Genomic DNA, 26,028 nt, shown 5'->3' with positions numbered 1-26,028 from the left:
ACTCATACTTTTCTCTCTTTTTTTAAAGGGACAAAACCCTTTTAAGTCTCTCAGGACACACAAACATGGACTTGAAAAATTTATTATGCATAGTATGAATTGTTTAAAACCTACATTTAGTAAAACCCAAAGGTTATGAAAAGTTATACCACAGTGTGGTTGAATGCTTAAATGTAATTGGTCAGAAGATGTACATTATTTTCCTATCACAGTATTGCTCGAGCAGTATCTCTGGTGATAACATGAAGAATGTTGTTATTAGGTTATATTAATGCTCTCATTCTAATACATTATTGTGTCTATAGTAATAACTCATACAGTGAACTCGTCAACATTTTTTTCATTAAATATATTTCCATTGCGGCTATTCACATGAAATTTTCATCAGACATCAGTAGTAACTCAAGAAATCCGGAAATATAAAGAATTTACAACATTAAATTCTATAAATAAAGTTATGTGTAATAATAATAATTTCCTAATGATAATCCACTTGGTTGTAAGCGTAACAGTTAAAGTGTCCCTGAATGAGAAGGCTGCTGAGTGACTGTTTATTGCAGCTATAATGTAGGTTGAGAACAGGAACTAACTCTCGAACGTGCATTTTAAAGGCTGGTTACCCTCAGAGGTGAAAATAATCTAGACTCTTGATTCTCTCGATTCCCTGGAAGATACTGAGTGTTCTTGAAGTAAGAAATTTTAGTATTGACAAACAGGAAGTTGGCCATTCTGAAGAACTGTTGTTGTTGTGTTTTTTTTTTGCTTCTACTCTAACAAATGTTGTCCAGTAACCATGATATATGTTTTTTTTTTTTTTTTTTTTTTTTTTTTTTTTTACGTGTAATGCACAGTTCATTCATCATGCACAAACAAATTTGACAGCAAAGTAACCACACTTGATGGGAGAGCATATCTTTTGTGGGTGCTTAGTTTGAGCAAATATATTATAAACAGCCTCAACAACAATTGGCTAGTAAGGCAAGATAATGCTATGCTTTCTGTGTGCCTCCTAACAGAGGGTCTCCGCTATGCTGAGAGTTGGGACTTTGAGGTGTCACCTTCCTCATTTCTGCAGTTTGATCTGAGCATGGGCTGCAGTAAGGATGTGACATCAACCCACGGTGTCCACCTGGAGTTCTCCACTGACTGTGGCCACCACTGGACATTGGTTACACCTGAGTGTGTACCACCTGCTATTGGATGTGCCAGATATACTCAGAGCTCCATCTATAGTACTCCCCAGTATTCCCAGTGGAGGAGGGTCACTGTTTATTTGCCCAGTGCTGCCAAGTATGCCATATGCACGTGTCTTAACATGTCAAAATATGTACATGTATTTTTGATTCTGTTTTGTTTACTCATCTTAAACAGAATATAAAATCCAAATAAAAGTTGTTTAAAGACTGCATTTCTATACCTGATTAAATAATTAGGTTTTATATTTGTTGTGATGTAGTTCTCCTAGAACAAGGTTTCGCTGGATCCAGCCTCAAGTAACCCCTGGAGCAGATAGCTGGGGTCTGGACAATGTGCTACTTGCATCTGGCTGTCCCTGGATGTGCTCAGGGCATGGCCTGTGTGACAATGGACGCTGCATGTATTTGGCTCCAACTATCTAGCTCTAACAAACACATACACACATGGGGATTAACTTGATCAAAAGCAGTGGATGTTGCTGTATCTCAGTCTGTTTCTCTCTGTTCAACCAACAGATGTGACAGAGATTATGGTGGGGTTCACTGTGTGCCCATGGCTCCTCTGCCCTTTGTACTTAGGGAAGACTTCAATGAGAATCTGGATCCAGAGATTTGGCCTGAGATGTATGGAGCAGAACGTGGCATGTTGAGTGGAGAGCCTCTTAAATCAGGGACTGCTCTCATCTTTAAAGGGGTAAGCAATTCATGTACTCTGTTCTCTGCTGATCTATGACCAACCTCTTAAAGCATTTAAGTCCACATGGCTCCTGGGATGCTGTACATTTCTTTGGACAAAATTACAAATACATCTTAAAAAATCTGTGATTTAATAAAATATGGTAATATAGTAATAATGTTAAGTAATTGTAATTTGTCCTTGTACCTGTCTTTGTATTCAGGAAGGATTGCGCATGCTGGTTTCACAGGATCTTGACTGCACAAGCACTCTACACATGCAGTTTTCATTTAAATTTATCACTAAGGGTAAATGTCTGGATAATTTTATGATTGCCATGTGGGATAGTACTTACTTACTATTGTGTTGTGTTTGAATATGTTTATTATGTTGGTGAACTCTCAGGAACCCCAGAGCGTTCTCACTCCGTGTTGCTGCAGTATTCAGTGAATGGAGGGATTATCTGGTTACTGTTGCATGAGTTCTACTTTCCTTCCTCCACTGACACTCTCTTTCTGCATCTGCCACTGCCTCCAAGTGCTCAGACTAATGCTACACGCTTCAGACTGTGGCAGCCTTACAATAATGGTGAGAATAGACCATACCTAGTTATTAATTTGCACACCATATATCTGTTTACAAGTAATGTTCCATAATGTTTACAAAAAAAAATAGAACTATGCATTTAATGTTGATTTGACAGAGACAACATACTGTATAGAACCCCCCTGACACACAAACACACACTTATTATGGGTTAAACACTAAAGCTGCATAGGCACCCTATTGGAATGGTTTTCATCTTATTATTAGGAGGTCAAGTCAGGTTTTTTGAATTTTTCCCACAAACACAATTATTTTCTCCCAACCAAAAAAGTCTCAAGAACCAATTACTCCATTCCATTTTTTATTCACATAATATGCAAAATCTACTTTTATTAACTCTTCCTAACTCTTTCTAACTCTTTTATTAAATTTTCACCTACTTTCACATAATTAGTGTTGAAATACTCATCAGGAAATAGGTGTCCATCTCACTTTCCCTAAACATAGGAACTAAAGCAATATGCTTACTAACATCAAAACCAGCAGGACTTACAGACAAGGTGCTCATGAACAGGTACAGGAAGCACAGGTGCAGGAGACGCAGGTGCAGGAATTGCAGGTGAACTCTAACTCAAGCTCCTTCAGCTTTATCTCCTTCTTAGTTTCCAGTTCCAGTGTTTGGAACTGCAGTAGCTGTGTTTGACACTGCTGATGACTTAACTCAAGGTCAAGTTTCTTTAGTTGCAGCGTAAGCATGGGTTGCTCGAATGGAGAGTCTACTACCGTGGGATCTATGCGTGTCGGTTCTTCGGGCTTGGCCCCAGCCTTCGCTGCGTGGCGCTCGCTTAGTGGCGCTCCGTGCAACAGATACGCTGTAAAAATCCACAAGGAGCCACAGATCATCCTTACGGCATCGCTCCAACTTCTCTAACTTGGGACAAATTGCAAACTGATCCAGGTTAAATTTAGTTGCCATATCTTATAACCTACACACACACACACACACACACACTCCCCACTACAAAGATAAAAACCGCCAGACAAACGCGGCAAAATAGAAACGGGGAGAATCGATGGAAAGCACAGGATGAGCCCCCAATTCTGTTACGACCCAGTCTAGGTCGGGCCGTAACATACTGTAAAATAAAATTTTAAAAAGGGTTGGCGGGAACAGGATTGCGTTTGCTTTGTTTTGATTCTCACCTTTTTTAATATGTATTATATATATATATATATATATATATATATATATATATATATATATATATATATATATATATATAGTGGTTTCACATCAGAAGCCGACCAGGCCAAAATAATAAACAAAATACCCTCTAACTGTACACAAAGAAAACTAACTAATCTACAAGAAAAGAAAAGAAACTACACCGTCTTCCCTCATTCCCTAGCTAATCCAAAACCTAAATATAAACCTAAATATAAATGACACCAACTTCTTACTAACCACTATAACAGGGCACTATTTACACAGCTGACTATGTGTGTGTTAATTAACAAAATAATATGTACATATATACACAAATGTACCACTCGCTTCTTAACGGGCAGAGCATAAACAAAGACAAAGACAGGCGAAATCAACATATGAAAAGCAGTAATCACTACACACAAAGCAACAGCAGTGATCTGCCATGAGATGGAGACTGACGAGGCTTAGGTACACCTCTGGAAACGTGCTGCCAACCAATCCTAACAAGGCCAGAGCAGGTGTGGACAAGATGTGCTCATCCAGTGGCAAGCTGGAACATGATGCATGCAGTAGGTGGGGCCTATAGAAGGGGAGGAGACAAAAGAAACCCATCCCACCATCGACATAGACACACAAATGGCACATAGCACAAACAGAAATACATTGGAGAATATAACATGTGAACCTCAATAATTACCAAATACATGCTGAAATTTGTAAACATTATGGCCACTACATCTCAAGCAATTCTAAAGAGGTGAAACCTCATTTAATCAAACGTCTATAACTCATGTAAATAATGATTGGTTGCAAGATTGGTTTCCACCAAAATTGAAATGCCTCTACAGAACAGGATTCTGAGGTCCAAGCCTAAGTTTTGGATGTAGTCATACACAGGAGGTGGAGCTAAGGACAGGTAGCTTTTTCTCAGGAGCCGTAAGTCTTATTGAGATTTGGTGTATTGCATTGTTGTGTTGCAACAGAGGATTTTTAATGGTGACTAGATTATTTAAAAAACATGGCTGCTGTCAGCAAATTAGATTTCAGCAGGCATATCAAATAGTTTTCATTGGGCTACCATCCCAAAACTTGCTAAGTATGTTCATCTATGGGCTCTTTATTGTTATGTATTGGCAAGAAGTTTTACAGAACAATAAAGGAAATTGTTATAACTCAAACATACAATGTCCAATCTGCTCCAAACTTCACATGTTTGATAAAAGTCCCAGATTGAAGACATCTATATGCCAATATTCATTTATAGTCATAGCGCCACCTACTGGCAACAAGCATTTCCAGGCCTCGTACTTTAACGAACTACTCCTAGAGATTTAATCAGGTCAACATCATATTCGGTCAGTCTAATCTAAAAGCCTTTGTTATGCAACTTGTGAAGCTTTTCAGTTTTCGTTGAAGGGCATGTCTATGACAGCCTGACAGTTCGATATGGAACTAATCACAGTTTTGAGGCCTAAACATGCTTGAAAACTCATGCAACTTTGCACACACCTCAAAATTGGCAAACAGTTACATATGATACAGGTTTTAGAATACAAAATTTCAATGATGTGTGCCTCACTCTACGTTTGACCTACATGTACAAAATTGGGTGCACATGTGTAACATGCCAATACGTGCAAAAAAGTCTCTTGAACCCATGCCCTAAACTCAACAGGATGTCAGCCATTTTGATTTTTCTCTTACATTTTTGGTCAGATTTTGCCATTTCTAGGCCTTGTACTTTAACTATCTCCTCCTAGAGATTTCATCAGATCAACATCATATTCGGTCAGTCTCGGAATTCTTGAGTTAATACTGATGTCTGGTGAAAATTTCATGTGAATAGCCTCATTGGAAATATATTTACTAAGAAATATGTTGACACGTTCAATACTTATTTCCCCCACTGTATCTTTGGTTTGCATTGTGTGATTTAGGTCAAAACTGAGATTTATATTTGGTATTGGGGGCTGAACATATAGAAGTCACTAATGTGGGGCACGGTCATAGCACCAGCAACTGGTAGCAGGAAGTGTTGTGGTAGTGATCATTTCTTTGCTGTGCATTGTGTGATTTAATAAAAAATTGAGATTCTTATTTGTTTTTGTGGGCTGATCACATGGATGTGACTATTGCAGGGAATGGTCATAGCACCACCAACTGGCAGCAGGAAGTGTTGCAAAAATTATCATATCTATGCTGTGCATTGTGTGATTTAGATCAAAATTTAGTTTTTTATTTGTTACTGTGGGCTGATCACATGGATATAACTATTGCTGGGCATGGTCATAACACTACTAACTGGCAGCAGGAAGTGTGAACAGCTGGGGGGGGCTCTCTTTTGCCCTCTTCGAATTATATGCATTTTTGGGATTCTCTGTAGCACATCACACTTCAGCTACAGTCACCTTGATAATATATAGATTTCATCAAGCCAGACAATTTCTTACTGAATGACTTAAGCTCTGCCCAACAGTAAGTCGGCTTGGAAGTGGGTATAACTTGCTCATGCTTTCTTCAGCTTCAAATTGTGCATGGTTACCAGTGGGCCATTCCTGATTGCACCAACATGGAAATTATGTCATAGTTGTAGCACTACCTATACTGAAATAGTTACGCTGCACTTTCAAGTAGAGTTTATATGGATGTCTTTAAGGTTTATCTGGGGTCCCAGAGAGCATATGTAATTTGCCTGAAAAGTAGTCACCAAACTCTACAAATTACGTGCAATATTAATCTGAATACGGTCTGTTGATGTATAATTAAGGGGTTGCTATGGCAATGAATGATGGCATGCCAAATAGGAAGTGGTAATTTTGGGACACCAATTTTGTGGGCTTTATTTTGCCCCCTTTAAAATATGCATTTTTGGTATGCCCCTTTTTCAGCTACAGTCAACAAACTCTGTACATATTTAGTGAGTATAACTTGGTCATGCTTGGTCTGATCAGCTTCAAATTGTTCATTGTTACCAATTGGCCATTCCTGATTACACCAGCATGGCAACTACAAGTCATAGTTATATTGTATCTAATGTACTGTAAAACATTTTACAGGCTGAGCTAAATTACTGTTATAAGTTTTACATAAATTTTATTGTATTTTGAAATACACAACCATAGTATAATAATCACTCACTCATCTGTCTACACAAATCAATATTAACACCACACTTTAAAACTGAGACATATATATTTGCCAGTTTGCTCTGGCTACAACATGCGAGGACCCTATGTCCTCCTGTGACAGGGGGACCCCTCGTTATTATTCTTTTTCTTCTTTTCTCAAATTAATCGTATTTTTGAGGGCCTAAACCTACCCGAAAACTCGCATCAGATAGGGGTTTCAGAATTGAGTGTGGCAAAATGACTCGATAGCGCCACCTACAAAATTTCAATGATGTGCGCCTCGCACTAGGTTTCACCTACTGGCCATCCAGTAAAGGGTTGGTTGCAGCAGAGAGGCAAAGTTGGCTCAACCTCTCAGGAATGGGGGATAAGGATAAGGAGTCCCTGCTGCATGCCCCTGGTGAACCTTCCAGCCTATTCGGCAGAAGACCATCGCCAACAGGTTTGTGATGCGAAACAGCAAACAGCGGCATTCAGCCAGTTCCTACCCCATCGTGTCGAGTTCGCACTAGTGCAACGGAGGCACAGAGGTGAGTGTGGTGGCCCACCTCTGCCCATGAAGTCAAGGGGACCAGATGGTTACAGTCGCAGCCTGCTAGTAGGCCCAATCCAAGAATGATCATTAATGCCAAGCAGGCAAAGAAGGAGCAGTCCTGATGGGCCACGGCATGAAGTTTCAGGAGACTTGAGGTTGTTAGGGCAGTTAGCCCCCAGTATTACTGTAGGGCCCCCCCTAGTCAATATCATCTCAAGTTTTTAGTCTTCTCTGGTCAGCAAGCTGTTACAGGGCAAGCAAAATCTGATGCTTTCTGTCTGACAGAATATGGAAAAGTTACCATCACTAAAAGACCATCTGGTAGCATGGAAACTAGTGCCAAATGTGTCTCCATGGGTACTGACCACCAGAGAAAAGGGTTACCGGATCCAGATAAGAGCTCGACCTCCCCCTGGTTCAGAGGTGTGCTCACCACAGTAGTCAGCATAGAGCAGAGCCTGATGTTAGTGCAGGAAGTAAGATCCCTCTTGGACAAAGGGAACATAGAACATGTCCCCCTTCTATGAGGAAGTGAGGTTTTTTTTAAAAAGCTGGGAGTATGCACCCAATTTTAGGTCTGTGTCACCTGAACCATACTCTTCGGGCATACAGGTTCAAGATGTTGATTCTCAAATTTATCTTTATACAGATTCAGTTTGAGGACTGGATTGTGATGACAAATCACATATTTCCACATCAAAATATTTCCCAGTCACAGGAGGTTCCTGAGGTTCCTGTATGAAGACAACACATTCCAATATCGGGTTCTTCCCTTTGGTTTAGCTTTATCCCCTCGTACCTTCATGAAGTGAAGGTACTCTCTGAAGTGAAGGTACACTCTGGCTCCCATGCGACTCCAGGGCATCCGTGTACTAAACTACCTGGACGACTGGTTAATTCTAGTACTTTCCAGGGAGTTGGCGATCCAACACCAAGATATTGTTCTCACCCACATGAGGAGCTTGGGGCTCAGGTTAATCCCCAAGAAAAGCATGCTTACTCCAGTGCTGAGGATGACTTTTCTAGATGTTATATGGGATTCCACTACATGAGGGAATATCTATCCCCAATCCTATCAACATTGAGCAAGATAAAGCTGGGTCTAGGCATGGTAAATTGTCTGCACTTATATAGCGCTTTTTTAACCTTAGCGGTTCCGAAGCACTTTACACTGGTTCTCATTCACACACACACTCACCAATGGTAGCAGAGCTGCCATGCAAGGCGGTAACTTGCCATAGGGTTCAGTGTCTTGCCCAAGGACACTTCGGCATGTGGATTCAAGTGGGCCAGGAATTGAACCGCCAACCCTGCGATTAGTGGACAACCTGCTCTACCACCTGAGCCATAGCCACCCACCTGGGCATCCCCTCCAGTCTCTATGAGAGACTGTTTGGGCTTTTGGCAGCAGCAGCCAACACCGCACTGTTGGGCCTATTGAACATGAGAACATTTCAGTGGTGGCTGAGAAGATGATTCATCCTCGGGAGTAATCAGTGTCAAGCGATCATGCTTATGTGCTCTGAGAACTTGGAGGTGTCCCCGGTTTCTAGCCTCGGGTCACACACTAGGGGCATCTCCTTATTGCAACATGGTTATGACAGATGCCTCCCTCACGGATCGGGCATGGTCTTAGACGGCCAACTCACAGTCTCTGGAGCGGTCATCTAAATGGCATATAATATGCATATTCCAAGCAGTGAAATTGTTTCTTCTGCAGTTCAGCATGAGAGGTCACCATGTGTTAGTTATGACAGACAATACAGCGGTGGTCTCATATATCAACCACCATGGAGGGTTATGTTCACACCCCCTGTTAAGGCAGGCTCAACTAATTATTTTCTGGGTGGAGGGAAAGTGAGTGCAATGTACATTCCGTGCAACCAGAACATGGGGGCAGACATCCTGTCAAGGCAGGGGCTGAGGCCCAGGGATTGGAGGCTCCGTCCATGTCTGTACACCCTTCTCCTGATTGCTCTGCTCCCACAAATTCTAGCAAGAGTTTTCCAAGACCGTCTACATCTGCTGCTAGTAGCACCTTATTGGCCACCTAGAATAGGGTTCTCAGAGATAATATCTCTGTTGGATGGCACTCTCTGGGAGATTCCCGTTCACAGGGATCTACTGTCTCAAGCCAGAGGGCTGATTTATCACACTTGGCTAGAGCTATGGAAAATGTGGGTCTGGCCCCTGAGGGGCACCAGCTCATAGATTCTGGTCTCTCATCTGAGGATAATATTAATATTAATATGTTAATAATAATAATAATAATAATAATAATAATAATAATAATACATTTCATTTATAGGCACCTTTATTGGCTTTCAAGGACACCTTACAAGCAATAGAACACATAAAACATAAAGTGACAGGAGGCCTTCAGTTTGGCCAAAAAAAACACAGAGGCCCTGAATGCAGGCTTAAAAACACCACAAACAATAAAAAGATGCATAGACACAGTCACTGGAAAGCCTGTCTGAAAAGGTGCATTTTGAGGCAAGATTTAAAAACAGGAAGAGTTTCACAGTTTCAGATATACTGTGGAAGCAGTTTCCATAATTGAGGGGCTGAGTAGCTGAAAGCTCCAGACCCTACAGAACACAAACGTATGCGAGGGAGAACTAAAGTTAATGAAGAAGATGATCTAAGATTATGGGTAGGATTGTATATGGAAAGAAGATCGGACAAATGGGAAGGAGCCAGGTTGTGTAGTGCCTTATAGGTAAGAAGTAAATCTTAAATTTAAATAAAAAATTAAAAAAAAACTTAACTTTTTGTTTAACAGGACGCCAGTGCAAATGTTGAAGGACAGGGGAAATGTGCTCAACCGAAGGAGTTCTCGAGATGATTCGTGCAGCCGAGTTCTGAACTAAATGAAGTTTATATAAAAGTATGAGAGGAAGACCATAGAAAAGAGAATTACAGTAAACGATGCATGATGTGACTAGGGCATGGACCTTTATGGCAGTGCTCCTTGTTGAGCAGGCTGGACGAAGATGGTAAATGTTATGTATATGGAAGTATGCTATCCGAGCAATATTATTAATGTGAGCTTCAAATAACAGAGTATTGTCAAAGATAACACCCAAGCTCTTAACCTGCATAGAGAGGGAGACTGGAGAATTGTCAATAGACATAGAGAAACAATTTGACGTTGTAAGATTATTTTTGAACAAACAAGTAGAATTTCAGTTTTGTTGTTATTTAGTTTTAATTTCAGACAGTCAATTATAAAGAGAGGGTGGAGGAAGAACACAAGTGGCCTTAGATGACTGGTAGAGCTGGGTGTCATCAGCATAACATTGGAAATAGATGCCAAATTCTCTCAAAATACTACCAAGCTGAAGGAGATAAATAAAAATAACAGAGGTCCCAAGACTGATCCCTGCGGGACACCAGTAGTGATTAGGGATGGTTTTGATGGGAACTGACTTAATTGTACAGATTGAGTGTGACCCGAGAGATAGGATCTGAACCAAGCCAAGGCAGTACCAATAATTCCTATAGATCTGTAATCTATGTAATAGGATATTGTGAGAAATAGTGTCAAATGCTGCAGTTAAATCCATAAAAATTAATATAGATAGAAGCCCTGAATAAGCCACTACAACTAAGTGATTAGAGATTTTAACAAGAGCAGTCTCAGTACTATGATATAAGTGAAAGCCAGATAGAAATTGTTCATATAAGTTGTTATCATAGAGATGGCCATGAACCTGAGCGGCAACAATCTTTTCCAGAATTGTAGATAGAAACGGCAAGTTTGAAATTGGGCGGAAATTATCAAAGTTATTTTGGTCAGCAACCGGCTTCTTGAGTACAGGAGTTATAGCAGTTTTAAGTGTATGTGGAACAATACCATTGATTATTGAAGAGTGAATAATATCAGTGATTAAAGAAGAAATAACTGGTAGATTTTGACGAATAATTTTAGTTACCTCATATATTGTAGAACGTTTAAAAGTGGAGAGAGTAGAAGATGGAGGTAGAGGAGAACTGAGACAAGAAGAATAACAGGCTTGGTTTGTAGCAGACATTGACTGGTGATTTCTAAAAATGATTTCTATTTTTGCATTAAAAAGGTCAAAAAAGCATCACATAGTGCAGTTGAATGCAAGTTTGATGGGAGAGAATCTGGGGGCTTTAAAATATTATTCATCACAGAGAAAAAGAGTTTGAACATTCCCTTCACTAGAAGTTATAAAATTTGGGTAATGGTTGGATTTGGCTGTAGAGAGAGCAGCTTTATATTTTTTCATATGCTCGGCCTACATTTCTTTGTGTAATACATGTAAGGTTTTGACATGCAGATGTAACAAACAATGACCTTGAGCTTTTAGCTGGCGTAATTCAGGTGTGTACCACAGAGCCGAATTGACAAATGATTGACATAAAGAAGTGACTGAAGTCCATCATTGTAATGAAATACCAGATCATCAGGAGTAGATAGATTGCCCTTGCTGGGGAGGATTTTAAGACCCTCCGCAAGTACCGATACATCAATATTCTTGTTATTCCAGAATAAGATGGTCCGACATTGATTACTTTTCGATAGAGTTAAGTGGGCATTAAAAGACACCAACATATGATCTGAAAAAGTTGTGTCAGAAGCAGTACAGCTGTGGGGGGTAATACCAGGGCAACAGACGAGATCGAGTGTATGATCTTTCAAGTTTGTAGGAAAACTGATAATTTGTTGTATGCCAAAGCTATCAAGACATCATAAAAATCAGCATGTAGATATACTGCATGCACCGTAAACATGTACATTAAAATCACCAATGATGATCACATTGGGAGACAGGGAGCTGATAAAAGTTAAAAAGGCAGAAAAGTTAAAAAGATAGTGTTGGCCTTAGGTGGACAATAAACATTAATAAGCACAATGGAACTGGGCTGTTAATCTGTAAGGCAACAGACTTGAATGAAGTGAATTCAGGCAGAATTAAGTGCGACAATTTCCATTTCTCATTGTATGTTATTGCAAGACCTGTCATGACCTGACACGCAGGGTTTGCAGGTGTAAACATAGCCTGGAGGGGCAGACTGATTGAGCTGCAAAAAATTAACCTCATGTTCCTTAAGTATCAGACAAACAAAGAAAGTCAAACTTACAATCAGACAGTAGTTCATAAACAACGGGACCTTTATTGGAAAGTGACCATAGATTCCATAGACCAAACGAAAGATTGTTATTTCTGGTATTTGTGGTAATAGACCTGGTTAGGTTTGCTAACACATTATGGTCGACGGACGGTGTGGGTTTCTTTGTGAGGTGAGATTTTGAATACCAGAAAGATCATATTATACATGTGGCATTGATGTTGTAGTTCCGCTGAGACCCCTGATGGACATATTTACAGCGCGGGTGCGATATGTAGAGAATATCCTGGTAGTCATGCAGGGGTGATAGTGGCTCGGAGAGGCGGAAGTGCATTTATTGAAGTTAGCCACCATATAACTGTCACGTACTTACGTAATGGAGATTAGAACGGATGCATGTGCAGTTAAAGAGTTTTATTAAAGGAAATAAAGGCAGACAAATCCAAATCAGTAATCCAAAGCGTGGTCCAAAAACATGCAAAACGTCAGGCGATCGGCAAACAGGCATAAATAGGGCGAGGTAATAATCAGAGTCAAGAACTGAGAAAAGAGGTCAGATAACATGAACCGAAACAAGAAACAATGAACAAACATTTGGTATGAGATAAACTCAATACTATGCAAAGTGTTTGAGCAGTCTCTTATATACTGTGGTATGAGTGTGTGTGAGATTGGAAACAGGTGTGTGTGATTAGAATTCCAGAGAAGGTGAAAGTGTGTGTGTGTGGGAAGTGTAGTCCATGTAGTCATGTTTGTAGGCCACTGTGCAGGATGGTAAATGTAGTCACTAGTTTGCTGTAACATGACAATGAAGCATAAACGTCACAGGATGACAGATGATCCAAGCAAATGTAGTCCATGAGAGCAGCTCGGCGATCTTCACTTCATAACTTCCCCACCTGGAGGCCCAGGACAGTAGATCCCTGGGGAAGAGAAAATGGTGAGCAGCGGCGAAGAGACAGAGAAAGCACACAGGCAGTTCCAGAGATCGGTAGGTAGAGCCAACTTTGGAATCAAGCAACAAAAGCATCACAAAAACACAACAAAAATACTAAACAGAATGATCCAAAAGTAAATCGATTAGCCTCGTGTAACTTCTCAAGAGCAGTGGCAACCAACTGCACCACATGTCATTCTAGAGCACCCTCTACAAGAAAACTGTATGCATCCAAGTAGCTACTTTTTGTATCGTGGTGTGAAGAACATCAGTTTGACCCAGTAAACTGTGCAATAGCTACAGTCCTGGAGTTCTTACAGGAACATTTTGCAGCACGGTTGGCCCCTTCTACAATTAGGGTCTACGTGGCCAACATTTCAGCCCGCCATGCCACTATTGATGGAGTCTCTGTGGGGCAACATCCTCTAACATTGAGCGTTATGCATGTTGTCAGATGGCTGAGGCTGATATGCAGACCTGGGACCTTTTTGTGGTCCTGGAAGGTCTGTCAGGCACCCCATTTGAACCCTTAGTATTAGCCTCAGAGAAGCTTCTGTCTCGAAAGGTATCTCTTTTGTTGGCCCTGACATCACTCAAGCAAGTAGGAGATCTGCAATCTCTCTCTCTGTTGCCCCTTCCTGCCTTGACTGTGCCTCTGGATTAGTCAAGGCCTTCCTATATCCTAGGTCGGAGGTAGAGCGGTTGCTGGTCTGCTTTGCCAGTGACAGTAGAGGTGATGCTGTGCCAAAGCAGCGCATCTCTAATTGGATAGTGGAAGCAATCTCTATCGCTTAAGAGGCGAATGGTCTCACTATGCCTCTGGGCATAAAGGCTCATTCCACTAGAGGGGTCACCTCCTCAAAGGCTTTAACTAAAGGGGTACCCTTACAGGATGTGTGCTGCGACAGGGTGGTCTGCACTAATTTCTTAAGTTCTTCCACACCACCACATTGCTACACTCCCTCCACTGGCTTCCTGTAGCTGCCCGCATCAGATTAAAAACACTGATTCTTGCTTGCAAAGCCCAAAAAATGGACCAGCATGCACCTACAATAAAGTACTTATCACATCTCGCACTGCACCACACCCCCTCTAATCCTCTGGCACTGCTCAACTGCTCCCACCATTTCTCCAGGTACAAGGAAGGCATGTATCTATAATCTTCTCTGTTCTGGTACCTAGGTGGTAGAATGAAGTTCCCCTAGATGTCCAAACAGCTGAGACACTGGCAGTTTTTGAAAAACCACTAAAGACTTATCATGTAGTACTTACAGTAGCACGTTATTAAAAAAAAATCTTGTCTGTTTTTCTTACTGTGCTGTGAAAAAGTATTTGCCCAAACCCCGATTTCTTCTGTTTTGTGTACATCTTATACTAAATAGTTTTAGATCTTAAAACAACATAAAACAAAGGCAACCAATATGTTACGAAACAGGACTTGGAGACAGGAAGTAAGCGCAGGAGAGCAGTCTTTATTGTGCCACTTAAATAAACACACGAGGAGGCAGGAAACCAGATCAAAACATAAAACTCTAACTCAAGCAAAGAGCGTGAAACTTAACTCAAACAGTTCTCCTTTAACTATAAACAAGACAGGAAACAATCCTATAACAATGGCAGGAACACATCTAACTAGAGCATAAACAGTTCATTTAACTATAGTATGAACATCTCAGTTAACTAAAGCATGAACAGCTCATTTAACTAGAACGGGAACATCTCATTTAACCAGAACGGGAACATCTCATTTAACAAGAACAGGAACATCTCATTTAACAAGAACAGGAACATCTCATTTAACAAGAGCAGGAACATCTCATTTAACTATAGGCATAAGCACTCTTATCTAGGGCATGGCATCAACATTCTTATCTATGACAGGACTTAAACTTTCTTGACTACGACAGGATACAAACACTCAACTACGACAGGGTTTAAACTAAGTAACAGGAAAACAGACAGAGCATGGCAACATCACAACCTGGCACCATTATACATTCCGTCGTCTTCTCTGTTAGTCCATCTCCTCTTTACTTTACTTGGCTTGCCATTACGTTACTTCAACACTTTAATGCTGCGCGATGTGCGCAGCACCGCAAGGGGTTTAAGTAAACAGTCTCTTGATTGCTGGTGACACTTAACCCAGCTTTAGTGTCCATGCGCCCTTCAATCACGTGCACGTGCGCGTTCTCAAGCTGCTCGTGAACGTTGTCGCCAGAGCACCATCTTCCGGCGGTACCGTAACACGATACAGTAAACACACAATGCAGTTTTTATTATTATTTTTTTATTGAAGCAAAATAAAGTTATCAAACATATCACAATGTGAAAATTGTCCCCTTAACTCCAAATCAGTTTGTGCCACCTTTAGCAGCAATAACTGAAACCAACCCATGACCCTGAAAAGGATAAAGCGGTATTAAAAATGGATGGATGGATGGATGGAACTGCAACCAAATGCTTCTGACTTTTGGAAGACCCCTGTCTTCTAAACAGTTCCACTTTTGACTCATCATTCCACAGAACATTCTCCAAAAAGGTTTGAGGATCATCAAGGTGTGTTTTGGCAAAATTCACACAAGCCGTAATGTTTGTCTCGGTTAGCGGTCGTTTTTGCCTTGCCACTTTTACATGGATGCCATTTTTGCCCAGGGACTTTCTGATAATGGAGTCATGAACAGTGACCTTTATTGATGCAAGAGTGGACCTTTGATGTTGTCGTTGGCTCTTTTGTGACTTTCGGGGTGTAGTTGCTGTGCTCTTGGAGGAATTTTGGAAGGTTGGCCACTTCTTGGAGGGTTCACTACTGTGCCAAGTTTTTTTCCATTTGGAGATAATGGCTCTCACTGTGGTCCTTTGGAGTCCCAGAGTCTTTGAAATAGCTTTGTAAAACTTCCCAGACTGGTGTATTTCAATCGCCTTCTTCCTCATCATATCTGAGATTTCTTTCAATTTTGGCATGGTGTGTTACTGGATAAGACTGGGTTACTAGGTATGAACCAACTTCATGCTGTTGAAAAAGTTCTATTTAAGTGTTGATTTGATTGAACAGGGTTTGCAGTAAACAGGTTAGGTTACGGCTAGTCCAGCTGAACACCAGTATGGATGCAGTTTCATATATTTGAGTAATTAATAACTACAGGGGCAAATACAGTTGGTATTAGATAAGTTTTTTGCTTCAATAAATAACATTATCATTTAAAAACTGTATTTTTTGTTTGCCTTTGTTTTATCTTAGATTTTGCATTAATTTCTGAAACAATTTAGTATGAGATATACACAAAAACAGAAGAAATTAGGACTTTCAAATACTTTTTTCACACCACTGTACATTACCATATTATCTCACTGTCAGGAAAACTATTACAACCACAGAGAACTCTGTTTCCCAGGACATACTGTGGCCTAAAAATATGTCTGCTAGGGACTACAGTTCCAACAGTGGACTCTGTCACATTCACCTGATTACTAATCACCCACAACTGAGAACAACAGGAGAACGAGACTGGCGTCTGGCAGTCACAGCTCAAGGCCAGTGGGTGGGCGAGCACTGAAAGCATTTGGCTAATCTTGAGATGCAGGTTAACATACTCACGCAAGCCCTCTCCACCATGGCACCCTCATTGGCCCACTAGCTAGCTGCTAGCTCGCTTATCCTACAACTGTTCATGTATGCAGGTGAGACCATGCTCTGCAAAGGCTTCTTATTACAGTGTTCCCTGTATTTCACCAGCAATTGAACATTTTCAGTGCAGACACATTAAACATGAGGTAAAATAAATATGCAGCCTAATCGTAAATAAATGTAAGACTATCCCAAATATTCTCATTTCAAGCAAAACAAGACTGCATCTTCACAAAAAAATAACAAAAGTGCCTGTTGGGCAGGGAATGCATGGGAGAGGACTCTGGTGGACCGATCACACTGGGCTTTGAGTTTGTTTCATTTTGCGTGCCCTTACCTCAGACTGCTGTGGATATGTTTGCTAAAAAGATCTGTGCTTTCTCTCATAGTATCGTTTCATGCTGGCACTTTTTGTTACGATTTCCTCTTGTGCTAAGTGCTGGAGCATGCAGCACACTCTGGGTTTCAGTGACACTGACTTTTTTACTTCTGAAACATGTGTTTTGTTGTGATTTATGTCCTCTCTCCACCCCTGTATTGTCACTGGTTGTTTCCCGTATGTTAGTCTCAGCTGTTTTGTGTTTCACCCCTGATTATGTTTTGTATTTAAACCCGTCGTGTCTCTTTGTTCGTTGTGAAGTATTACATGAATTTTCTGTGTACCAAGCCTTTGTTTATAGTTTCATGTCTCACAGTTTTGATCCTGTTCTTGTCGTGGAAAACAATTTTTTCAACCTAAGTCAAAAAACTTTGGACACAGAGGGTTAGTAAATGTTAAAAAGTAATTAAACTTTATTGAAACAATAAAGTGAGACAGTATGCAGAAAGTCTAATTTATGCAAACACACAAAGCCCTTTTTATACTTTTCTTTACAGCGTACTCATTGTAGGCTGGGTTTTGCCTTTCCTCATTAAAAACAGACCAATCTTCTTTGCCACAATTAAATATTCATGTCTATATGTTATCTTAAGTTTGTGGAGCATGCACAGTTAGTTGTTTTTCTTGAAAAGGTTTTATGAGGACAAGGTTTCCTTTTTTTACAAAAAGGTTTCACTCAGACAGAGTCCTGACCTTGACCAACACTCTCTTCTTAGGCCTCAATGAGCTGTCTGTTTCTATCTGTTGTCCTTAGCTGAAACCTACCTCCCTTCCTAAGGCCTTATCCTAACTCATTAATTGGTATCTGGCCTCAAAGTTATTTGCTTCTGTGGAGGAAGATTCAGGCTGGTACAGAAAAACAATTATTGTTCAGTATACACCGAATTCATCTAACTCAATACACACTTAGAATATAACTTGATCAAACATTGTTCTGTGGATTTAGATTATGCTTTTAAATATTGATTATACATATAGATTATGCTTGTTAACTAATATTGATCATTCGATTATGCTGAAGTAATAATTCTAAATGTTCGTCATACATATTGATTACACTTTATTAGCATATCCAAATGTTAGTTACACATATTGATTGCACTTCATAGATATTTTCTATATTCTCGACCTTGTTCTTCGATTCTGTTTTGCCTCATTTATGCCCATTTGCCAATCGCCTGACCTTTGCCTGTTCATGAACACGTCTATGTCTCACAGTCTGGATTTGTCTGCCTGTCTCTCATACAATAAAGCTCTTATCTGCATTTGTATCTGTCCGTATTTATGAAGCTCGCTTTGGTTAGCATGTTTGCTGCGCGCCTCTGAGGTTGGGGGGTTCAAATCCTGCCTCTGCCCTGTGTGTGTGGAGTTTGCATATTCTTCATGGTACTCTGGTTTCCTCCCCCATTCCAAAGATATGCGTTGTAGTTTGATTGGCATTTCCAAATTGTCCATAGTGTGTGAATGTATGTGCATTTGTGCCCTGTGATGAGTTGGCACCCTGTCCAGGGTGTCCCCTGCCTTGTTCCCTGAGTTAACTGGGATAGGCTTCAGGCTCCCTCATGATCCTGTCTAGTATATGCAGTATGGAAAATGGAGGGATGGATATATGGGAATGCCCCTGTGCTCATGGCTGCAGTTATATTTGGAGCTCAGAAGCAATGGAAACCATAGTACCCATAGGAAAAACATGCAGACTCTTGGAGACAATGCAAAACTACACATATAACTCAAAGAAAAGCACCCATAGAGGTACAAATGCTCTGTATGAAGGACTGGCTCAAGATCATCCTACAAATTTCTCCAAACCTTATAATCATTACAAGAAGAGGTTCAGTGCTGTTATTGTCTGCAGAATTCAGCAAGTACTATTGTTGGTGTACTTTTGAAATCAGCATTTTTCAGAACTAAAGAAAATTTATGTTATCGTTTTGTGTTACAAATTTAAATTAATGTTAAAAAAGTAGTAAAAGACAATAAGGTTAAGCTCAAAATATCACATGGTCATTGATTATTCAATTTTGGACATTTATTTTATGACAATTATTTATTTCATAGGCAAAAAGGAAGAGGTGTGGGTCATTGATGATCTCATCATTGATGGCCACCCTTTCAACAATTTTCCAGTTCTATCAGAGAGTTTTGAAAGTAGGCCTCAGGAGTCAAACTGGCTGTTCTACCCAGGGGGCAACATTGACCACTACTGTCTTTACCAGAAAGCAAGACTGTAAGTATCCCATGAGATATTGTCAAGTTTGTACAATTTTGGAAAAAAATTTGTTTATAGTTTGGTAATAACTGTTCACTCTATGTACAGAGAGGACGACTCAGCCTTGGTATTTATGTCTAGTGAACTGGGAGAACATTCCATCACCACTAGAGATATTGATGTGAATGAGAACACAATTATTCAATTTGAGGTATAATTCACAGGTTAAGATTTACAAGCTTGAAGCATTTAACAAATGGGTTCTTTCTCAATTATCATCATCATACTAATTAACTCTTATTACCACACAAGTTTTTTTTTGCAGTCTCTCAGTGTTTGTTAAATATTATAAATTATCATATTATGATCAACAGATTAACGTGGGCTGTACATCAATAAGCTCTTCATTAAATTCTGTCCATCTGGAGTTCTCCCGTGACTTTGGGGCCACTTGGAACCTTTTAGTTCCTTTATGCACAGGTGGTTCAATACCCAACACTCGTTGCTCAATTGAACTTCACCCAGCCAGCATCTACTACCCTGGCACCCTTCGGGGCTGGAGGAGGGAGGTGATTCAATTTGAAAAACTGCATCTATGTGGGTGAGTAAAAAAACCTGAGAAAAAAGCAGTCTCCTGTTTGTATGCTACAACAGGGTCTAGCAGTGTACCACTCACTATCTTGCAGATCTGTGCGGTTTCGTTGGTACCAGGGGTTCTATTTGGTTGGCATGGCACCTCCAACCTGGGCCCTGGATAATGTTTACATTGGTCCTCAGTGTCAAGATATGTGCAGTGGCCATGGGACATGTCTGAAGGGCACTCACTGTAACTGTGACCCTGGTTATTCTGGCCCAAACTGCTCTGTTCCAGATGTGCCAAATCCAGACTTCCTTAAAGAAGACTTTGAAGGTATAGGAGAATGCACATTTGCACAAAATGTCAAACATTTCACCAGTGTAACTCAGAAACAATTAGACACTTTCAATTTTAGTGTGATTGTATGGATTGTTGATAAGCTGATAAGCATCAAGATTAGTATGATTGTTGATTTCAGAACATTTTTATTTAGTTAAATAAAACTCTGGTTAAATAAAAAAATATATTTTTAGAAAATTATTACTGTGGGAAGAACTGTACTGTTTTTCTTTATTGTCAAAGATGATACTTCAGAAGCTGAGAATTTCAAAGTGTTGAGTGGAGGAAAGCCCTCTAGGAAATGTGGTATCATGGCCAGTGGAAACCACCTGTTCTTCAACGAGGATGGATTACGCATGTTGGAAACCATAGACATGGATCTGTCTAATGCCAGGTAACTAGTGCAAAGATATATGGTAGTATTCACTACCAGAGTAGAATTGAAGACACTTAGGATTGTAGGTGCACACCTTTATTGCGCACCTTTATTAAAGTACTTTTACAGTAACTGGAAGTAAGTAAGATGAGTATATCCATCAAAAGGACTTTGTTCACTCTCTGAGTTCAGTGGGTAGCCTACATGGACCATAAAAGAGAAATAATATGACTGATTTTAATGACTGGTCATTTCAGCTTGCATTTCCAGTGCTTGCTGTATAAACAGAACTATCTCTCTACAAGAAGAATAAGTACTCATGGAAAATGTGGAAGTAATGTGCAAGATTGTATAAAAAATTCCCATTTGCTATGCAATATACAATGGTGAGAAGAAGTTTCTACATTATTTGCTGATAAAATGTTGACTGATCTCAAACAAACTATTATTATGACTTGGATGAAGATCAGGCCAAATTTTATGATCAAATAATATACAAATGCACATCTTTTCAAGAGGATCACAAACTTTTTCTGCAACTATAAGTTAATAATAACAAGGACAAAAATATACCAGTTAACACTAGGATCCTATAGCTAAAAGATGTCATAAAGGAAGAGGCTGTACAAACTGTGTATGTATAGTGGGGGAAAGAAGTATTGGATGTGTCAACATTTATTTCAGTAAATATATCTCCAATGAGGCTATTCACATTAAATTTTTTTTTTTTAAAGTTGTCATTGTCACAGAGAAAACAATAGGCAATGCACTCCACTGCTCACGCTCACCCCATCAAAGCTTGTTTAAAATTTGCTACAACTCATTTGGACAAGCATACAGTATGAAATACTGGGAGAGTGTAGTCTAGTCAGATGAGTGCAAAATTGAACTTTTTGGCTGCCATACTATACACCATGTTTGGAGAAGATATGGCACTGCACATCACCCTTAATACACTATACCAACAGTGAAGTTTGGAGGTGGAAGCATCATGGTGTGGGGCTATTTTTCATTGCATGGTACTGGCAGACTTCATATAATTGAAGGAACAATGAATGGAGCCCTTTACCGGGAGATTCTTGAGAAGAATCTGCTGCCATCCACCAGAATGATGAAGATGAGACGTGGGTGAACCTTTCAGCAGGACAATGATCCAAAGCATACAGCATAAAGGAAATTCTCAGTTGGTTTCAGAGAAGATAAAAAATCAAGGCGTTAGAATGGCCCAGTCAATCACCTGACTTGAATTCAATTGAACAAGATTTAAAAACAATATGTTTAGAAGAATGGGCCAGAATCACACCTGAATATTGCGGCTGATTAATTTATTCATACAGGAAGCATCTTGAAGTTGTCATTACAAACAAAGGCTTCTCCACTAAGTATTAAATAAATTTCAGTTAGGATGCTCAATACTTTTTTCCTGTGTCACTTCACTTTATTACACATAACTTTATTTATGGACTTTAACGTTTGGATTTCTTTATATGTGTGGTTTTCTTGAGTTAATACTGATGTCTGGAGAAAATTTCATGTGAATAGCTTCATTGGAAATATATTTACTGAAAAAAATTTAACATGTACAATGCTTATGTCCCTCACTGTATGTAATTTTGCAAGAAAAACAAGTTATAGATATAAAAAAAACTATCATGCAAGTTGCACCTGGTGTAAATATATAGACACAGTATCTCACAAAAGTGAGTACACCCCTCACATTTTTGTAAATATTTGATTATATGTTTTCATGAGGAGCAGGTGTGTTAAATTTGGTGTCATCGCTCTCACACTCCCTCATACTGGTCACTGGAAATTCAACATGGCATCTCATGGCAAAGAACTCTCTGAGGATCTGAAAAAAAGAATTGTTGCTCTACATAAAGATGGTGTAGGCTATAAGAAGATTGCCAAGACCCTGACACTGAGCTGCAGCATGGTGGCTAAGACCATACAGCGGTTTAACAGGGCAGGTTCCACTAAGAACAGGCCTTGCCATGGTCGACCAAAGAAGTTGAGTGCACATGCTCAGCGTCATATCCAGAGGTTGTCTTTGGGAAATAGACATATGAGTGCTGCCAGCATTGCTGCAGAAGTTGAAGGGGTCGGGGGTCAGCCTGTCAGTGCTCAGATCATACGCCACACACGCCATCAAATTGGTCTGCATGGCTGTCGTGCCAGAAGGAAGCCTCTTCTAAAAATGATGCACAAGAAAGCCCGCAAACAGTTTGCTGAAGACAAGCAGACTAAGGACATGGATTACTGGAACCATGTCCTGTGGTCTGATGAGACCAAGATAAACTTATTTGGGTCAGATGGTGTCAAGCGTGTATGGCAGCAACCAGGTGAGGAGTACAAAGACAAGTGTGTCTTGCCTACAGTCAAGCATGGTGGTGTGAGTGTCATGGTCTGGGGCTGCATGAGTGCTGCCGGCACTGGGGAGCTACAGTTCACTGAGGGAACCATGAATGCCAACATGTACTGTGACATACTGAAGCAGAGCATGATCCCGTCCCTTCGGAGACTGGGCCGCAGGGCAGTATTCCAGCATGATAACGACCCCAAACACACCTCCAAGACGACCACTGCCTTGCTAAAGAAGCTGAGGGTGAAGGTGATGACTAAACCCTATTGAGCATCTGTGGGGCATCCTCAAATGGAAGGTGGAGGAGCACAATGTCTCTAACATCCACCAGCTCCGTGATCTCATCATGGAGGAGTGGAAGAGGACTCCAGTGGCAACCTGTGAAGCTCTGGTGAACTCCATGCCCAAGAGGGTTGGAAAATAATGGTGGCCACACAAAATATAGACACTTTGGGCCCAATTTGGACATTTTCACTTAGGGGTGTACTCACTTTTGTAGCATTAATGGCTGTGTGTTGAGTTATTTTGAGGGGACAGCATATTTACACTGGTACACAAGCTGTACACTCACGACTTTACATTGTAGCAAAGTGTCATTTCTTCAGTGTTGTCACATGAAAAGATATAATCAAATATTTACAAAAATGTGAGGGGTGTACTCACTTTTGTGAGATACTGTGTATATATATATATATATATATATATATATAGGCATTATGTGTGTCAACATGAAGTAGATACGTACATGCACTAGAAGTCAGCAAAACAATTTTTAAAAGTGCCCAAATACTTATTTCCGCTTACTATATATACAGCATACATTGTCAGTTTTAATGGGTCAAAGAAGGTTCTTGAACTCTTTTAATCTGATTTGTACACAGGTTTGTACAGTTCTTTTTGCGTCTGGGTTGTGGAAAAGCTTCCCCTGATCCACGTTCCCAGCCTGTGCTGCTCCAGTTCTCTGTGAATGGAGGGTTATCCTGGAACCTGCTACAGAAATTCTTCTACACTAATAGTAGTAATCAGGCTGAGCTTGTTGCCCTAGAGATCCCACTGCGAGCCCGCGCCACTGAAACACGCCTACGGTGGTGGCAGCCATCTGAAAATGGATACTTTCACACTCCCTGGGTCATTGATAAGGTGATTTCAACCCAATATAAAGCACTTGTCTGTTAAGATCTTCATTCATTTTGGGGGTGTTAGGTTAATTATATTAGTCTTTTGGTCACTACATAAATTGCCTCATCTTTTTTCTCATAACATCTTAATATTATCTCACTACATATCTCATGTTGAACAGAAAAAAACAGCTTATAAATGAAATACATTCTAATCAACATTAATGGAAGCACTATGATAGAAATCAACTGCAGTGAAAATACCTGGTATCACCTTACATTCATCATTTTGTTTGTGTGTCAAGGTGGTGGTGGGTGGCAGTGCCAGTGGCTGGGGCCCCCTGGAGGATAACTTCTCCACCACAGATGAACGTTTGTGGCTTCTTCATCCTGGTGGCACACACATGCCTGTGTGTGGCTCTGATGGCAGTGCATTTGCTTTCATTGAAAAATCTAACACTCGCTATGCTGTTACCACTGATATCAGTGTAGGGCAGGATGCCTTGATCCAGTTTGACTTCTCTGCTTCCTGCTCTGTCACCTCCTCCTGCTATTGTAAGCCAGCCAATCAGGATTTATATACTATTCATGTCCTTCTGAGCCATCTGTTTACTAACATGAATGCATGCTTGTGTGTGCACAGCAGTGGAATTGGACTACTCTCTTGACCTTGGACTTACTTGGCAACCTCTCTTAAGAGACTGTTTACCCACAAGTCCAGACTGTTCCTCCTATACACTTCAAAGGATGTTAGTTTCAGACACCTACAACAAATGGGGCAGAGTTACCTTACCCATCCCTGCCTATGCCAGGTAAAGTTATATTGAGTTATACTTCATAATACATTTACATTTTTGCTGACTTTTAAGTACCCCAGCACAAACACCCAGTTTGTGTTTCTCAGGTCTCCAGCCACACGATTCCGATGGCTTCAGCAGGCTCCATTTGACAAGCAACAAACCTGGGCTTTAGACAACCTCTACATTGGAGATGGTTGTCCTGAAATGTGCTCTGGTCATGGTCGTTGCAAGCAGAATTCCTGTGTGTGAGTGAATTGCATTTTTCACAGTTAACACGGTATTTAAAGATTGTATACTTTGACTTTTTTTCTTTTCCCCATTGGAAAAAAAAATTGTTTACCTTACAAGTCTATTTTCAAGTATCGATACAATGCTGTGAAAAAGTGTTTTCAATTCAATAAAATTTTATTTGTATAGTGCTTTTTTACAGTGGACATTGTCTTAGAGCAGCTTTACAGAAACATGTAAACACACGATACAGATTTTACGTAAGTGTGTGAATTTATCCCTATTGAGCAAGCCGGTGCGACGGTGGCAAGAAAAAACTCCCTAAGATGATATGAGGAAGAAACCTTGAGAGGAAACAGACCCAAACTCATCTGGGTAACAGCAGATAGTGTGAAAGTTAAAGAAAGTTCATTATGGTTTTTACATGAAGTCTTGAACTAGTTCACTGTTCACTAAAGGAGACCTGAGTGTAAAATTGTATGAGGTAATTGCAGTCCCAAGGCCATAGTAGCAACCATAGTCCCAGCAACCACAGCGAGAATGTCCATGTGGATATGAGGTCCAAAACCATTTCCATAGTACTTCAAATGGTACCATCCTAATCAATCTCCAGGCTGTAGCCTCCAGTTGATGAGAGCTCCAGCTAGAGGTAGGGCATCCGGATGGATCAGGCAGGTCCAGAGT

At 40.3% G+C, this 26,028-nt stretch overlaps 1 protein-coding gene across 1 annotated transcript in view; it reads left to right on the top strand.

Annotated features, from left to right (window-relative positions):
* Nucleotides 1-26,028, top strand: part of reln (reelin) — a 633,795-nt gene that overhangs the window by 386,519 nt on the left and 221,248 nt on the right. Inside the window, exons 34-47 of the mRNA XM_053623241.1 lie at nucleotides 1,017-1,290; nucleotides 1,457-1,597; nucleotides 1,713-1,890; nucleotides 2,096-2,180; nucleotides 2,278-2,460; nucleotides 19,394-19,562; nucleotides 19,653-19,755; nucleotides 19,919-20,145; nucleotides 20,231-20,454; nucleotides 20,704-20,854; nucleotides 24,080-24,338; nucleotides 24,622-24,871; nucleotides 24,960-25,128; nucleotides 25,221-25,361. Coding sequence (XP_053479216.1) covers nucleotides 1,017-1,290; nucleotides 1,457-1,597; nucleotides 1,713-1,890; nucleotides 2,096-2,180; nucleotides 2,278-2,460; nucleotides 19,394-19,562; nucleotides 19,653-19,755; nucleotides 19,919-20,145; nucleotides 20,231-20,454; nucleotides 20,704-20,854; nucleotides 24,080-24,338; nucleotides 24,622-24,871; nucleotides 24,960-25,128; nucleotides 25,221-25,361 — 2,554 coding nt within the window. The remainder of the gene's footprint in view (nucleotides 1-1,016; nucleotides 1,291-1,456; nucleotides 1,598-1,712; nucleotides 1,891-2,095; nucleotides 2,181-2,277; nucleotides 2,461-19,393; nucleotides 19,563-19,652; nucleotides 19,756-19,918; nucleotides 20,146-20,230; nucleotides 20,455-20,703; nucleotides 20,855-24,079; nucleotides 24,339-24,621; nucleotides 24,872-24,959; nucleotides 25,129-25,220; nucleotides 25,362-26,028) is intronic.

Source organism: Ictalurus furcatus, chromosome 4 (assembly GCF_023375685.1).
Source record: "Ictalurus furcatus strain D&B chromosome 4, Billie_1.0, whole genome shotgun sequence".
NCBI lineage: Eukaryota > Metazoa > Chordata > Actinopteri > Siluriformes > Ictaluridae > Ictalurus > Ictalurus furcatus.
Note: the sequence above shows the minus strand (reverse complement) of the source record. Positions and strands in the feature narration are given on the sequence as shown.